General features: G+C 55.1%; 1 protein-coding gene across 2 annotated transcripts in view; it reads left to right on the top strand.

The window, feature by feature from the left end:
- Window positions 1–16,489, top strand: part of FLI1 (Fli-1 proto-oncogene, ETS transcription factor) — a 109,812-nt gene that overhangs the window by 52,047 nt on the left and 41,276 nt on the right. For both annotated transcript variants that reach the window (XM_031443389.2, XM_031443390.2), the window contains exon 2: window positions 8,048–8,259. In XM_031443389.2, coding sequence (XP_031299249.2) covers window positions 8,129–8,259 — 131 coding nt within the window. In that variant the 5' untranslated portion in view covers window positions 8,048–8,128. The remainder of the gene's footprint in view (window positions 1–8,047; window positions 8,260–16,489) is intronic.

Below are 16,489 nucleotides of genomic sequence, written 5' to 3' on the forward strand. Positions count from 1 at the left end.
TTTATGGACCCTCAGATCCTCCCCTCTGAACTCACTGAGGCTCATTCCGTTAATTTATTAAACTCCATTAAATAAAGTACTTTCATCTACGAAGGATTTCAATTCCATCTTCTAGGAACGTGGCCAGCTGCCTTTCTGGGCTGGTCCCAGCAAAAGTGCCCTCCCCAGTTAGTGAAGATTTAAGTGACAGGGACGGGGGTGGAGGACAGGGGGGTGGGGTTGCGAGGGTTAGAAATTCCAAGAAGTTACTTCAGAAGTCAGCCGAGCACTCTGAGTTTCCAAGGCCGATTTGGCCACGGGGCACAGCCCAGGGTGGGACAAGAGCCCTCCAACCGGAGACGGTTCGGGGGAAAGAGTGGACGCTTTGCAGGAAGGCAAGAGGGCGGGCAGTCACTAGCTGAGGGACGGAAGGCCCACGCCTCTGGACACCTCGGTTTTCTTTTCAGTAAAATAAGGGTCCTAACTCACATCTTCAAAGGTTAAGTGAGGTAACGGTTGTCAAAGTTCCTTGTGTACTTCAGGTTATCAAATAACTCCTGTCTTACTTGTCCTTTCTAATCTGAAACAGTGGTCCTTGCCTGTTGTTCGCTGGTTTTCTCGTTGTTTGTCTGAAGCAGTTTCTCTGCGGGGCTGTCACGGGCGTTAGACCTCAGCGCTGAGCCTGAGCCGCCCTCGCTGCATGAACCCTAGACAGGGCAGGCTTTGTGCCTCGACTTCCCTCGTAGTCAGTCCTGGTGCCGACGCCTGCCAGCCTGCGCCAGTAACCGTAGCGAGAAGGCCCCTCACACGATCACCCCCTGCCTCCTTGGAACATGGGTTCTCTCGGTGCTGGTGAAGGTGACAGGAGATGCACCAGGGGCCACGTGAGAAACTGCCCCCAAATCCAGCGGCGCCAAACAGCTTGTTGTGCTTGCGGCTTCTGTCAGCCTTCACTGACGGTTCCGCACTCCCAGGTCTGGAGGTTGATGCGGGCCGGTGGCTGGCGGCCTCAGCTGCTCTCTGTGTGGACCTCTCCATGTAGTTTCTCTGCTTGGGCTGGTTTGGGCTTCCGCGTGGGACGGTGGCCGCTGCCCAAGGGCCAGAGGCCCGAGAGAGATCAAGAAGCAGGTGGACGTCCTGACACCTCTGCAGCCTCACTGGAAGCCATGCGAGGTCACTTCTGCCCCCTTCCATTTGTTGAGGTGTCACAGTGTCCCCTCTGGGCTCAAGGGGAAGGACGGAGACACTGCCTCTTGGTGGGGAGTGGCAAAGACTGGAAAGACAGCTCTGGCTGTTCTGGGGAAAGAGCCTCCCCGACGTGAGCAGGGGCAGCGCCTGCCCTGTCCTGAGCAGAAGAGCTTTCAGTTAGGACTGGGCGACTGATGCGTGTTTGCCACCTTCTTCCTTCTCCAACCTTGCCAAAAATGTGCCCCCCCTTCCCTTTCACCCCTGCCCTCTGCGAGATGGAAATAATAAGCTGGAAAGGGCATGGGGCCGGCAGTCAGGGGACGGAGAAGCCAAAGGCCTGAACTCACTCACAGGAGCCATCTTCTCCCGACACTTAGGATGTGACTGTGGCGAGACATCCCCCCCACCCCCGCCACACACACACACACACACACACACACACACACACACACTGCTGCTTTCCAAAAACAGAAGACAGAGGACTGTGCTCCCAAGAATTCTGTCTGCATTTTGTATGCTCTCTGGCTGCCAAGAGAAGGGACTTCTGGTCATTATGCAAAGAATGTGGGCTCCCCATGGTGACCCAGGGACTCGCTCTCCAGAGAGGCCTGGTTTGGGAGCCCAGAGGGCCCTCAGAGCAGGGACAGTGGCAGGGAACTCGCTCTGGTTGCTTTGGACATCCTTTCACTTGCCTCCAGCAAAGCTCGTCAGCCACAGAAAGCTGTCCTGACAAGGCAGGGGACAGAATCGGGGGAGAAGATGGGAAGGAAACTGGGACATGGGGTCAGGGCCTCTCGGGCCCTGTGTCTTGGGTCATTCCCTGTGCTAGAAATAAACACTCAGCCTAATAGTAAGAATTAGGAAAGGCTGGGGAAATTGGGCCTTTTCCGTCTCTGACTCCATGTGGCCCGTAACTGTGGCTCGTGTGCGTCTGTCCTGGCCGTGGAGGACAGTGGCCGTTTCTTCCATGTGTTTCTGCAGAGAACGGGGAGGTCCTCAGGGCACACTCTCCTGCCTGTCCTTGCTGCTCTGGGGGCTTTTCCATCTCTGCCTCCATCTCTGCTAAGCTGCTTGGAGACGCAGTTCTCAGTTCATCACTAATACCACCCAGGCCACGACGTAGCAATGCTCTGACCACATCCCGCATCACTCAACCGATGTCCCCTTGGAAAATAACCTTTGACTTAATCTAAGGAAAACAAATGTTGGAAGAGACATCTGCGGGTACTTTGAAAAAAGGAAGAGAAAAGAAAACAACATATATGTGACAAATTCAAAATAAGGGAGGTTTTTTTATTAGTGAATTCACAGTTCTGCACGTGGCATTCTGCTGACATTTACCACATGCACGGTGTCTGAAGGGCGGCGTGAGCAGGTGCTGGCCGCCTCCTGCCCTGATTATCTCAGCAATAGATGCCTCCTCCCCTCGTTTGCAGGGTTATTTAACAGAGCCTTGCCTGTGCCACGTCGAGGTCTGAATTCAGACGCCAGAAAGGGACAGAGAGGCCTGAGGCTGCAATGGAATTATGTGATAGTTTGAAGGGAGACGCAGAAACACAGATTAGCGAAGTAGGCTCTCTTTTCTAGAAGCCCATGGAATTCACATTTCAAATCTATTATCTTCAAACCCACTTATTTTGAACTGTAGGCAACCCTGGTTACTTTCAAGTAGCCAACCCAGCTGAGAAAGACGTTATCTCCCTGGCTTTATCAGTCTCCTTGCCCCTGCCCTCTGCCCCCAACTCCAACCCACAGGTTCTCGTTGGCATCTCGCAGCATTGTGCTTTTTTTTTTTAATTGTTTTTAAAAGTTGGTATATTCTACATTCTAAGAAATTTAGGCACCTAATTTAGGTACTTAATTTACATTATCTCATTTTATCTTTATTCAGAATCTAGCCGGTTAGATACTGGTATTGTCCCCAATCTACGGGTGAGGAAATGAAGTTTATAAAGTGTAAATAAATTGCACTAGGTGGTGTGTCAGTGAGTAATTGATGGAACTTGGACTGGAACCCAAATCTCTCTGACTCCAAAGACTGTGCTCTGTGTTGCCGTGAACACAAGGAGTTACCCTCAAAGGGGTTATAGTCCAACTGGGAGGTGACAGGTAGTGGGTAAGTGCCCAGACAGCAGACATGAGTTTGAAACCAGGTCACACTCACTTGCCGTGTGACGTGAACAACTTAGCTCATGTCTCTGAATATCCATTTTCTCATCAGAAAAGTAAGGATGCCAACAGTCTCTCCCTTGCAGAATTGCTGGGAGGAGTAAATTAGATCGTTTACGTAAATAGGATTTGCACGTAATAAATGCTATGATGATTGTCTGCTACTTTGATCTGTTTCTATCATGAGAACAGGGATGTGTTATCAGTGATGTGCTGAAGGCATCTTACCCAAACTGGTCTGCATCAGGACAAGTGCCCGTCAGCTGTGGCACCCTGGGCCAGCAGGGCACCCCGGGAAGGAAGGCAGGCATGTTTTGGTCAGCATTGCTAAGAGCAAACATGGCACCCACTTAGCCTGGGACTCCAGCTGCTGCTTCTCGTAGCTGCCCTTGCCTGGGAGCTCTGGTAAATGGGACAGGTGGAATACTGATGTTCTGGGCCACCTGCCTGCTCGGAGTCAAGGGACCAGGTGCCTCCCTCTGAGTCTAAGACACAGTGGCTGAGGGACCCGAGCATCCTGGTTGACTGGCCTTGCCTTCCCAGTGCTCAGCAGAGCGGAGCAACGAGCTTCTCTGAATCCTGTTACTAAGCTGATTGAGGGCTGACTTCACAGGCACAGGTAGGGAGCAGACCCTACAGACAGACCCCAGCGCTGAGCGCCACACGCCCTCTGCCCATCCCACTGCAGTCAGTCCCCACACAGCATCCTCAGCAGCAGCCTGCGCTCACGTCTGTGAAGAAGCCTTGCCTCCGTCTGAATGAAGGGCTCAGGGCCGCGTCCAGAGGCAGGAGGGAAGCAAAGGAACTCGGTCCCTCTGAGAACAGTCTGAACTTCCATGCTGTCCTTTCCACGTTCAGCCTGTCAGCCCGAAGTCAAGTCCCGGCAACAAATCACCAGTGAAAAGATCTCCAACACCAACCGTGCACTCACTCCTGTGCAGTGTCTTAAGCGCAAGGAAGAGGTTTGCAGTTAAACTCAGTGTTGAGAGTTTAAGCAAAAGTGACCGGCTTCTGAAGACAGCAGCGGCCACACACGTGCCACAAGCTCTAGGCGTGTCGTTGGTGTGTCTGCCAGCCCGACGGCTCCGCAGCTCCTCGGCACTGACACCCACATCAAATCACCCCCCGGGACCCCCGGGGTCCCCAGAGGGGACCAGATGCCCTCACACAGTCTGTCGGCCGCACTCACCCCGCAGGACGCTCCTGTTGGCCTCCTCCTGCTCCCTGCCCGTCTTCCCTCAATGTTCCTGCTGCCCCCAAGGCAGTTTGGAGACCACCCCCACTGCCCCTCAAGCACCAGCGGCACGTGGTCTCAGGGCAACCCCAAAGCTCTCAGCTGGGAACGGCAGAGGGCTGCTGTGCCCTTTCAGAGGCAGAGGGAACCCTCCCAACCCTGCCGTTTCTCCAGCACCCAGACCAGCACGTCTGGGGCCTCGGCTCCCCGAGGCTTCGATTCCCACCCAGTAGCCCCCGCCTCCCTCCTCTGCCTGTGGTAGGTTTCCTAATTCGGCCCAGCAGGCAGACAGGGGCCGCCCTCCTTAACTTCTCTCTCTCTCTCCACCTCCTCCCAACCACCAATTCTCTTCTCCACACTGTTATCAATTTTTTTAAGCCCTTTCCCTGTCAATGGTTGCAAACAGAAAAGTGTGTATGTGCGTGTGTGTGTGTGTCTACCCAAGCGGTACTCTCACTTAGCCCTTAAAAGCTCGAATGAGCCAGAGGGCATTACCATGAGGGAAGACTGCACACACCTACAAAATGGGAAGACTGGGACACGCAGGAGGCAAGAGGGCCAAGAAAGGCTACTCCGAGCACAAGGACTCACAGACTCTGAGACACACAAGTGCACGCAGGGCTCGTTTAGTGGGGCCGCGGGAAACGGCACGCCCAGGACAGGTGTGCAGCGTGGACCATGCCCGGTGGGGAGCTGGGGTGGCACTGAGTTCTGGGGAAACAGGCGGAGGAGAGCAGATTTGCCATGACATCAAGGGAGCTCTCAGAGGCATCTGAGCCGAGGTTGTGGTCGATGGCGGTACTGACTGCTTTCAAGGGAGCCAGATGGGCAGGGGGCCGTGCAGGGTGGGCTGGGTGAGGGAAGGGTGTGGGAGTGTGTGGTCACGGAGCAAAGAGTCCGAGAGAGAAACCTGGGGAGCCCCAGGCAAGACTAGACAGACAGGAGAGGTGTGAGGTGGTTTGGGGTAAACCAGGGTCCTCTCCTCCTGCGACATGGCCTCTTGGCTGGAGTTTCTTTTGATGGTGAATTAAAGGGAACTTCTATTTCAAAATAAGTTCAGACTAGTTTTGTGCCCTGTACCAAACTACACTTTGTCTTGTAAAGTATTTTTTCTCCTCTCTGTAAGAGTGTCTCCACGGTCAGCCTCAGGAAGCCCCAGCTTGGTCTTTTCTGTCCTCTGTTACAGCCTCTCTGCTGTGAACCTGGGTTTTGCCACCTGCTTGGCCCCTCCGACTTGACAATCCTGTTTCTCTGCTTCTTGACCTGTGCTCTCTGGGGATAGTGATGTAAGGGGTCTTCCTCCCTTCACCAGAGCATCACTACCCCAAGTCGTGCCTCCCCGGCCTCCTAGCTGCCATAGTTCCATCATCTTCGCCCCTAACCTAGGGGAGACAAGATGGAAGAAGTTCTTTCATTGGAAACTGCAAGCTTTGTGCATGATCGAGCAATTAAGCCACTCTCCACCACAGAAGACGACACCCCGTTTCTTAGATGTGGTCCCTCTTTGTAGCAGAACTGAAGAACGGTCATCACCTTTATCGCCCAAAGGGCATTTATGGGTCCCAGGTGGCAATGCGTCTCTGCTTCTCGTGTAGAACCCCAGAAGTTCACGGGCTGAGGCTCAGCCCTCTGGAAGACGACAATGTCACACTTTTCTACTTGGGACCACTGTGTGCCCGGAGGACAGTTCCAAACTGCTTTGGGATGTAGAGCCCAGGCTGATCCCTCAGTGAAGGGGAAGATGGATATAATAACCAAAGATAAGTGGTTCTGAGAAGCACAGCTTTGCTCTGAGCCTGACACAGGCATCAGGTGGAAAGTGAAGGCTCGCAGCAGAGTTTCGGTCTGAATCCCGGGACCCCTTGTCCTCTCCATACGATGCAAGCAGCTCAGCTTTGAAAGTCCCGTCTCCGGCCATGTCTGTCCTTGGCAAAGCCTTCTGGTGTGGGAGCAGACTTCCCGGAGTGTGTTCCAGTAATTCTTCCCTGATCTCAGCCGGAAACAGACGCAGAAGAGCCTTTTCTTTTGAAGTATGGCTGTTCTCCTGCTAGGGTTGAGAATGGCCCTGGGCGAAGGGGTAGCAGTTAGCTGGTAGACAGATGGTAATTTTACAGGTGGGGGGCGGGGCAGGAAGGGGTGGGGCTAAGGTAAACAACTTAATCATCTCTTTAAAGGTCTTATCTCCACCTAGGGTCAGATGCTGAGGAACTGGGATTAGGGCTTCAACACATGAATTTTAAGTGAACAACTCAGCCCAGAGCAGGTGGCCTCAGAGGATCGTTACTTGAAACTAATAGTCATTCAAAGGTCACTTTACTGGGCGTCACTATGTGCCGGAGACTGTTCTAAGCATTTTGCATGTGGTGACTGTCTCATCCCCACAATTACAGACTGCATGATTCTAGATTATGTAGATGATAATTAATTCTAGATTATAGATGACTACCTTCTTTTCTGAAACACGATCAACTTAACTTGGTGGAATCAGGTCATACGGTGACCCTCACACCCAGTCCCTGCTCTGGGTCCCTGTGATCTGACGGGCCTGGGAGGGATGGGAGACTCTCATTTCCGGGCTTCGGCTGGTAGGTCTCTGGAAAGTGCAGGACAGCCTTTCTCCATCCGTCACCTCCACCCGTTCCGGCAGGTGATGGGACAGCCTGAATGGGAGGACAGAACATCCTCTTTCAGCCCTGACTTCCCCACCCACAGAGCTGAGATGGTGCCCTCTTTCCTGGGCATGCTGAATCATTACATTTAAGACTGGAAACTGTCATCGCAAGGAGTCAGGCAAGGAAGGAGGAGGGAGCGCTCAGTCCTGGGGAGGCAGAGAGACTCCCGCCTGAATCGCGGGTGTGTAAGATGGAGCAGCATCCTGGAGCGCCCCTCAGCAAACAAACTAGACACCTGTCCCTACGTCTTCTCATTTGACCACCTATCAACGGTGAAAAAGCTATTCTTATTCCGGTTTACAGATAAGGAAACTGAAATTAGACAGGGCCACAGCCCTGGGCCCCACCCTTCCCTTGTGTGACCTTGAGCTACATACTTAACCTCTCTGGGTGGGTCTCACTGGCCTCACCTATAAAAGAAATGCTCCCTCTCATGTGCCCGTAGCTGGACGGCTCCCCCAGCTAGCGACCAGCATTTCTGCTCATCCGGAGAGCGCCTGGGCTCTGAGCACCACGACATCACACATGTGCGCCGTGTAGCCATTCTCCTTGGCTTCCTGCTCCCCGCCCTCCTTTCTGGGGGTCCCAGCCTCCATACCTACGTGAACACACTCCTGGTAATCCTCCTTGCGTCACTGCCCAGCCTCCCCCTCACCCGGGGTCACCCGCAGAGATCCACCAAGTGGGCGTGAGTGTCACTGACCCCCTGGCAGCCCTGGGAGGCCCGCCAGTCCTGGAATTGGGGTGGAGAGTGATGCTGGGTCAAGGGTGACACGGGGCTCTATTCTCCTTCTCTGCCCTCCAGGAGGCTCTGTCGGTGGTGAGCGACGACCAGTCCCTCTTTGACTCCGCGTACGGAGCGGCGGCCCACCTCCCCAAGGCCGACATGACCGCCTCAGGGAGCCCCGACTACGGCCAGCCCCACAAAATCAACCCCCTCCCACCGCAGCAGGAGTGGATGAACCAGCCGGTGAGGGTCAGCGTCAAGCGGGAGTACGACCACATGAATGGATCCAGGTGAGCCCGCCGGGTGGGGGCTGCCCTGGGCGGGGCTGGGGGCTCGGGGCCGGCACCCCCATCCCAGTGTCTGGGTCAGGCGGGCCCGGCACGGGGGTGTCCGGGGCGGGCGAGGCGCTGGTGCCGGGCCAGGGAGCCCGGCCAGTCCCTAGAGAGCGGAGGTGAGAGCAGGGCCAGGGAGCCCCCTGCCTCTCGGGGCCTCGACTCCGAGGCCGGGTTAGAGTCAGACCCCTGCACCGACCGGCACGCGGCTCGCCTCCTTCACGGCAGCCCGGTGCAGCCCTGCTGGGGTCACTAAGCGAGAAGGTGCTTCTCCGTGTCTTGGTGAAGATGCTAAGCTTTCTGTGTGCGCCCCACCAGAGCAAAGATGACAGACCATTCCTGGAGTAAAAGTCCAGGAGCGCCAGCAAAGGGGGACACACCTGAGGGCTCACATGCGAGGGAGGGCACGTCACACTGGGAAAGTGTTGGGGATGGTGCTGCCCAGGGCCTGTGGAAATGGATGGGGTGGCCAAGAAGAGGAAAGCCCCAGGGTGAGGGGGCAGGTGGCCCGGGTATCAGTCCCCGCTCTGCACGTGGGTCAGTTACTCATCCCTCAGTACGCCGGCCGGAGCAGCCCTGGTCCACAGGCTCGTTGTGAGAGCTGACTCTGATGCTGTAGGGGACCCACCCAGGGCAGGGCTGAGGACTCGGAACGCACTGGACGTCATGACAGTGACCTTCACCAGCAAAGTTCGAAACAAAGAAAGCACTAGTCTCAGTCACGAAACCAAGCCAGTGGGCCCACAGCACAGGGAGACACAGATGGAAATGAGGAGGGCCCTGATTGCCAGGCTGAGAAAACAGGGCATTTGTTCCACATGCAGATACCACCTTGAAGCATTTGGACGTGGCATGTTAGCACCATCAGCACCACGACTTAAGGTTCGAGAGCTGAGCGTGACTGTACACAGAGACGGGGAGGGGAGAGTCGGAAAGATGAGACGTTGGTGAAACAGCCCAGGTGGGAAATGGTGAAGTTCTGAACTAGGGTGATGGCACTGGCTGTGGAAGTAAAAAGGGAAAGTCACATGAGGGACATCGCGGGGGACAGTGAGCAGGGCTTAGGTGGGTAAATACCGCGCATGTGGGGAGAGGGTGAATCAAAGGCGAGCAAAGCTGGGCTGTCTGCAGGAGGGAAGGTGCCAGCAGCCACCACAGGAGCGGGGAGAGGAAATGCTTTGAGAAGGGATGTCAGCGTTCCCCGTGAGATGTGTGCTGAGCAATCAGTAGAAATCCAGATAAAAACATAGACTCGGCTTTGGAAACCGAAGCTCAGACAACATTAGGGGGTTGGTATTTAGGCTTGGGCCTCATCTCAGAAGAGTTCTAGCTGAGAAAGTGGATGAGGTCACTAAGGAAGCAGGTCTACAGTGAGGGAGCCCTCCCCCCACCGACGGCCCTGGGCTCAGACCTTCCCGGGAAAACTCCAGCCCCACTAACCAAAACCAGCCCCTGGGATCCCAGCCGCCTTCCCCACGCTAGGACTGCAGGAAGGCTCGGCGGTTCGGAGCCAGGAGCCCCTCACATGAGGGTCCCTCCTCAGAGGCAGAGAGAGTAACACGCAGCTCACTGTGTAAGGACACAGTTTGTCAAACATTTCTCCACATTATCACTCGCTCCCCAGCACTGTCCCACGAGGTTGAGAATGTAATTCCACTCTGATATATGGAGACAAATCGGGCTTTGAGAGGGCGACTGACGTGCCCAAGGACTTAGAGGAGGCAGTGCTGCCCCAGAGCCCAGGCTCTCAGGTCCTGGCCTGCAGCCCACCTCCCCACCGCCTCCCCGAAGAGCATCCACTGTCTCATGTCTGCCGACACCCACCGGACAGTGAGGAGGGCCATTCAGCAATGCCTCCCAAACTGGCCTGACCACAGGAGCCCCTGCTGCTTGCTAGAAATCCAGATCCACCCCTGAAGAGGCTGTGGTCTGTGGGAGCCTGAATCCAACCACTGCTCACCTCTGCGGCCCCACCCCAGCCCAAGCCAGCAGTCCCTCTCCTCCGAGGTTCCCCTCTCCTCCAGGAGCATCCTCTCCTCCCACATCCTCTTGCCTTCCTGAAGTCTGCTCATCACACAGCAGCCAGTGTCCTCCTTTCAAAATATTTCACTTTCTTGCTCAAAATCCTTTCTTGGATGACAAAGTCCTTTGCATGGGCCACCAGCCCTCTGACACCCTCTTAACCCCCTCACCCATCTCACTCCTTCCACCCACACCAGCCATACGAGGCTCGAACTGTTCGTGGATCCCAAGCTGACTCCTGCCTCGGAGTCCAGGCCTATGTGTCCCTTCTCTCTGGAACACTCCTGCTCTGTCTAGTCTGCCAACTCTCTCCTGTACTTGTTTCAGGTCTCTGCCCGAATGTCCCCTCCTCAGAGGCCTTCCCTGATCACTAGACCTAAAATGGCACCATCAGTCTTTACCCTGCTTTGGTTCCTCCTGGCTGCTGTCACATCCTTCTCTGAAATCCGGGCAGGGCTCTGTTGTCTCTGAGCGGTGCCTGGCACGTGACAGTTGTTCAACACCCAGTTGCTACATGAATGTGGGAAGGAAGGTGTGGTCCACCCAAGTCAGAGGCAAAGATGCCCAGCCCTGTGGGCCATCGGTGTACAAGCAGGGCCACAGCCCCCAGTCAGCCGGCCTGGGTCTGGGCTCAGAAGGGGCTGTATTCGTGAGCTGACTGCTCCCTCCTGCTGCTGGGGAAGCCACAACACACCAAAGACTAATCCTGGGCAAAGAGGGTTCCCCCACCCCAAGGAAATCAGTTCTCAAACCTACTTGCCAGCTCATCCCTGGCTCCGGTCACCCCAGACGTCAGCAGGAGGACGGCTGTGTGAAGACCCCGGGGAGCAGATGTGGTATCTACCTGGCTCTGGTTACACAAAGCAGCCCCTGCTTTTGATCTGCTTCTCTTGACCAGGGCCCTGAGCCGGTGGCAGGAGAGGCTCAGAAACTGATGCGTTCTCACCCGTCCCGGGGAACAAAGAAGACCCAGAGGGCTCTCAGAGCCCAGCAGGCGAGGCACAGCCTTCACCAGCACCTCGTAAATATTCCCTAAGTGCTCACGTGGAAGCTGGACTGGTGGGCAGCAGGGAGCAAGGATTTTCAGAAAAATGTCTTTGCTTTGGATGGAACCATGTCAGAGCAAAAAGGAGCAAGATGATGGAATAGACGCCAGCCTATTTAAACTTCTCCCTCTCCGCCCCAGACTTCTCCTATCCCCCGGGTACCACTGATGATGGCACTTCTAATGCAAAAGATAATTCCTAACTTCAGATGAAAAAACCGAAGCAGTTGTAAAATTTGGGCTCTCCTGGCTCAGGAACTAAATTTGCACCTTGGATGCAGTAGCCATTAGTCATGGGTTCTTCGGAACACTTGAAATACGGCCTATCCAAAATGGACACGCTGGATTTAGAAGATTTAGTGTGGGAGAAAAAGTAAAACACCCCATTAATTATTTTTCTATATTGATTATGCTAGAATGGTCATCTCTGGGCTGCATTGAGTTAACAGAATAATACATTTTAATATATGATTAAAATTCATTTTACCTGTTTTTTATTCTTTGATATTATCATACTTTTTTGTTGTTATTTACCTGTTTTTATTTTTAATTTTAAAAACGTGGCTACTAGAAAATGTTCTGTTACGTATGTGGTTCCTTCGAATGGACAGTGCTGGGTGAGGTTTTGGACCATCCCATGATTTGCAGTGAATTCTCTCTGCATTCTTTGATAACTTGGGATTCTGAGTTACTTGATGCTTATCAGACACCCCAAGGAAATGTGTGTCTCTGGAGGAGGTATTCGGTAGGCCTAAAGCTGCAATGCCCCTCTTGCTTCTGATCCCAGCAGCAAGTCATCTGCACCAGGGCACAGGGTGGGGAGAACCGAGGGCTGAGGAGCCCACGGAAAGTCGAGCTTGCACAGGTTGGGAGAGGTCCGCTCTGTGTCTCCGCACCTTCCCCCTGCGGTTGAATCTGTTAGCATGAGATGCTCTTGAAACAGCTGGGCCCCGGGGCTCTGTGCTGGGTATAGAATTCAGCAACTTGATCCCCACTGTGGTCTGCAACCAACTCTCAGCTGCTTCCTGCCTCAACCACGGGGATTGGGGAAAACATCCCACAAAGGAAAGAATATCAACTTATGGAGGGAAACACAGGACTCGCTCCCCTTGTGTACCTGACACTCTGGACCAGAGTTCAGTGTCAGTCTGCCCCGACGCTCCCGGGACTGGCCAGCTGGATCTGGATGCCCTTGTGAGACATCACAGACCTCAGATCCACGTACAGGAAGACGAGCCTCCCAGACCCTGTCACTTCCGCCTCTGACTGTGGGGGCCCCTTCCTAAGGCGCCTCCTAAAATTCTGCACCTTGCAGTCTGAAGCACGTCACACATAAGCTGGTGGGAGGTGTACCCAGGACTCTGGAGAAGCTACAGGCATCCAGTGTGCAGGGAGATGAAGACAGCTATTGGGTTAGGGTGATGGCTTTACTGGGGATGATTCCTGGAAACTTGCTTTCAGTGTACTGCATCTTCTTTTTAAAAACAAAAAAGCCCTATGCAGCATCTCAGCATGGATCCTACAGAAATGCTAAAGGCATCACAGATTTGCTTAATTTTCAAACAGTGTACACATGATATGGAAGACACACATCGGATAGTCCCAATGAAGTGGCTTGGGGAGCCCTTGAGTTAGCTGTGCAAATATCGAATATTAGGTATCCATTGACTGTGAACCTGGGCTGCAGACCTGTGGATCTGGATGACAAACCCTGAGTTCAGCTGCTCTGAGTTGAGTGGGAAGGTAGGGAAGATATTTGCAGCATCTAAAGAAGTTATCTTTAGGCAAGGTCTTTGAAATCTCCTTTCATCCAAAGACTCAAGATCTCTCACCTTGTTTTAAATCACTTGACAGTTTGCACGGCACTTCTGGAAACCAGTAGCAATCTTTTTAAAGAATACTCACCGAGCACACAAAAACAGAACCAGAGGGGTAAAGAGCTTATGTCCAGTGGCGAAAATAAAGGACCAGGCTGCAGGGTCCACATCATCTTTGCTGTGGCCTCTGCTGCCCCGGCTTCTGAGCCACTGCCGAGAGGGAGATGCTCTGAGTTACACCCTCACAGGCACCACCTCCTCTCTACGCTATTGTGGCGGCCCCCGGCCGACTCGTCCCCTGTCCCAGTGCTACCAGCTGCCCGTGGGCCCCCACCCCGTGCGAGCTGTAAGTGCAGGGCTCAATACAAATCAGCAGCAGCCTGGGCAAGCTGAATGGCAAACTCTCTCCAGCTCCGTGCGTCCCCCCAACCCCCGCCTTGTTTTCAGGGGGCCTCTTCACAGGCGCCAGCTGCCTCATTCAATAACAGCCTTTCTGCTGTGCTTCACCTGTCCGCGTGCTGTCCGCGGAGGCACAGCGCCCGGGGCTCCGGGACGGTGGGATGTGCGGGGGGCAAGCGGAAAAGGTACAGCTGCCCCACCCCAGCAGTCAGAGGGGGGCCGGCCGGCGCACGCGTGGAGGGTCGGGGCGGGTGCCAGGGCTTTCCCTTAGGGCGCCGCTTTGCCGATGGTAGAGTCCGGGTCCAAGGACAGGACCTTGGTCCAGAGGAGACGTGCCCAGGCAGTGGGGCAGACAGGCAGATCCCCTGGCCCAGCTGGGGAGCAGGTGCACACACAAGAGTGAGGAAAGAGAGAGGACACCGAAATCTGGTAACGTCTTTGGGATAGGAAACCCGGAGGCTCCAAGCACTGGACAGCCCCAGTGGTCACCCCAGCAGGAGCACCCAGGGCCTGGCTGTATTCAGAGGTGTCCCCCCCCCGGGGGCGGGGCTGCCCCTGCCAAGCCGCACCCCGCAGGTGCCTCTCTTGCGCTGTGCTCAGACTCCTCTTCTTACCAGGCGACCTACCAGGCCGCTTTCACCAAATGAACCCTCTAGGCAGTTGGAGCTTCCTCTCTTCCTGGCACCAGGGACTGGCCCTGCTACGGTGCCTTGGGCATAAGGGGTCACTTCGTTGCGGTGCAATGAGAAGGGCTGACCTTCTCACCTGTGCATGGCACGGGGTCTGTTTGGGGCTCAGAAGTCCCCAGAAGCCCAGCTGATGTGGAAAGCAATTTTCCCAACTCCGTCTCCCTCAGAGTTCCGAAAGGCGGGGGTGCAGCCCACGAGAGGCACTCCCCTTCCGCCACGCCCGGCCGACGTCGCCCCCTCGCAGAAAGTCCTCCGGCCCCTGCCAGAGGCAGTGTGTGCTCTGGCAACCCCACCCGCGGCACGGCGCTCCCAGCCAATGAAAACGTTGCGCTCTCTCTCTTGGTTGAAGGCCAACTTAATCCTCCAGACTCCGGCCGCACTTGGGCTGTTTCACAACGGCCAAGTATGCCGGGAAGGGCTGCCGGGCTGTGGCAGCGTGTGGGGGGGTACGTGTGGCGTGTGTGTGTACGCATGCATGTGTGCGTGTGCGTACGCATGCATGTGTGCGTGTGCGCGCACGTGGAGTGTTCTGTGCCGGCGCACGGCGCATCTGTGCACGTGGAGCGCATGTGCGCATGCGCCCACTTGCGGTCAGCCGGGATGAGGGCGGGGGACCCCGCGAGCTCCGCCCCCGCTTAGCTCAGATCCAGGACCAGGGTCTTTCCGGGGCTGCTTCATCTCAGGCCAAGTCCTTCTCCAGCAGCAGCCAAAGGGCCAAACTCTGGTGAAAAGCCCTGATGTGCTACTGCCTCCCCTCAGACTGCCATGGGGACATTAAACCTTCAACAATCTGGGGCTCTGACGGCTGGTTCTTGGTTCTCTGCCTGGAAAAACAGTAGGCGAATAGTAAAACCTTAAATTCTAACATGTGTAAGTTATACATCTTATTTTCATTTTCAGCCCATGTTCCCCTCTGTAAGACATCAGGAAAAAATTACCGTCTGACTTCTAATATCTCAGTGGAGCATTTATCTCCCAGCTATGATAAGTGATCTTCAATATTTTTTTTCCTTTCAGATTAAGAAACAAATTCATTTAATTTTCTTTATTGAATGTGCTCTGGCCTCCCCCTCCCCCTGCCACCGCGGAGGCCCCCCGCCCCCGCACCCGCACCCCAACCCTCCTGGCTGTTACTCCCTCGGGCTCCCTGACTGCTTTCCTGCCCACCGGCCTGCCGCCACCGCATTGCGGGCTGGGCGGGGGTTGGAGGGGAGGGGAATCTGGCAAAACCTGGCTCCTTAAGGCCTCGGGATGGTCTGTTCCTGCCCATAGCAGAGGGAGGGAGGGCAGCCGCCAGGCCTCTGGAAAGCCCTGAGAGGTTCTGCGGCCCAGAGTTGGACGTCTGTAATCTGAACCTTATCTGAACTCCTGGGTCTGAAGGCCTGGTCTGGACCTCTTGCGAGGACTGGCTGTCTCCCAGGGTGCCAGGGCTGACGTTTCCTGCTCCGGATGACCAGGGCTGCAGCCTCTCCCTGGCCTCTAGTCTCTCCTTCGTTCCACTGCTCTCGGAGTGGCTGAGCAGAAGCTGGGGCAGGACAGGATGGCGCTGCCCTGGGCAGCACTGGGCTCAGGGTAGGTGGGGTGTTCTGCCATCCTACTCCAAGTACCAGGTGGCCACAAGTGAGATGTCGGCTCCGTCTCCAGACAGATGCTCTTTGCTGAGCTGGAATGCCGTGGGCAGCCTCTCTGCTCCCATGTTGCCGAATACCAGGGGTTGACCTGGCCGTGTACTTGGAGACCAGCTCGGGGGGATTGCCCTGTCCCTTGTGTACTTCCAGGGGCTGGGTGGTCAGGCCTGCAAAATGCCACAAGGGCCACAACCTCTTGGGTTGAGGTTCTTGGATTCTCTTCCTCCTTCAGGCAGCAGCCAGCTCTTCTGCATGTGTGTTTTGCTAGAGAAGCTTAAGGCAGGAGACTTGAGTCAGTTCCATCTTCTCTAGCTGTGTGCCCCTGGGCCAGTCACCTCACTGCGTGGTTTCCTTAACCATAGAAAGGAGGTGTTAACCCTTGCCATCCCTGTCCTGGAGGGTGATTGGGAAGTTCAGATAGAACGCTGTATGAAAACTATGTTAAAATAATATACGTGCAATGGAAAGAATTTGCTTAGGAAACACTGATGGCTCACTCCCTCTGTGAGGCACTATCTAAGATGCTTGAGGTGAAAACCTGAAAGTAACGGACGCAATCAGGAGCTTGTCAGTCCAGCAAGGGGAAGC

This window comes from Camelus dromedarius, chromosome 34, assembly GCF_036321535.1.
Source record: "Camelus dromedarius isolate mCamDro1 chromosome 34, mCamDro1.pat, whole genome shotgun sequence".
Classification (NCBI taxonomy): domain Eukaryota; kingdom Metazoa; phylum Chordata; class Mammalia; order Artiodactyla; family Camelidae; genus Camelus; species Camelus dromedarius.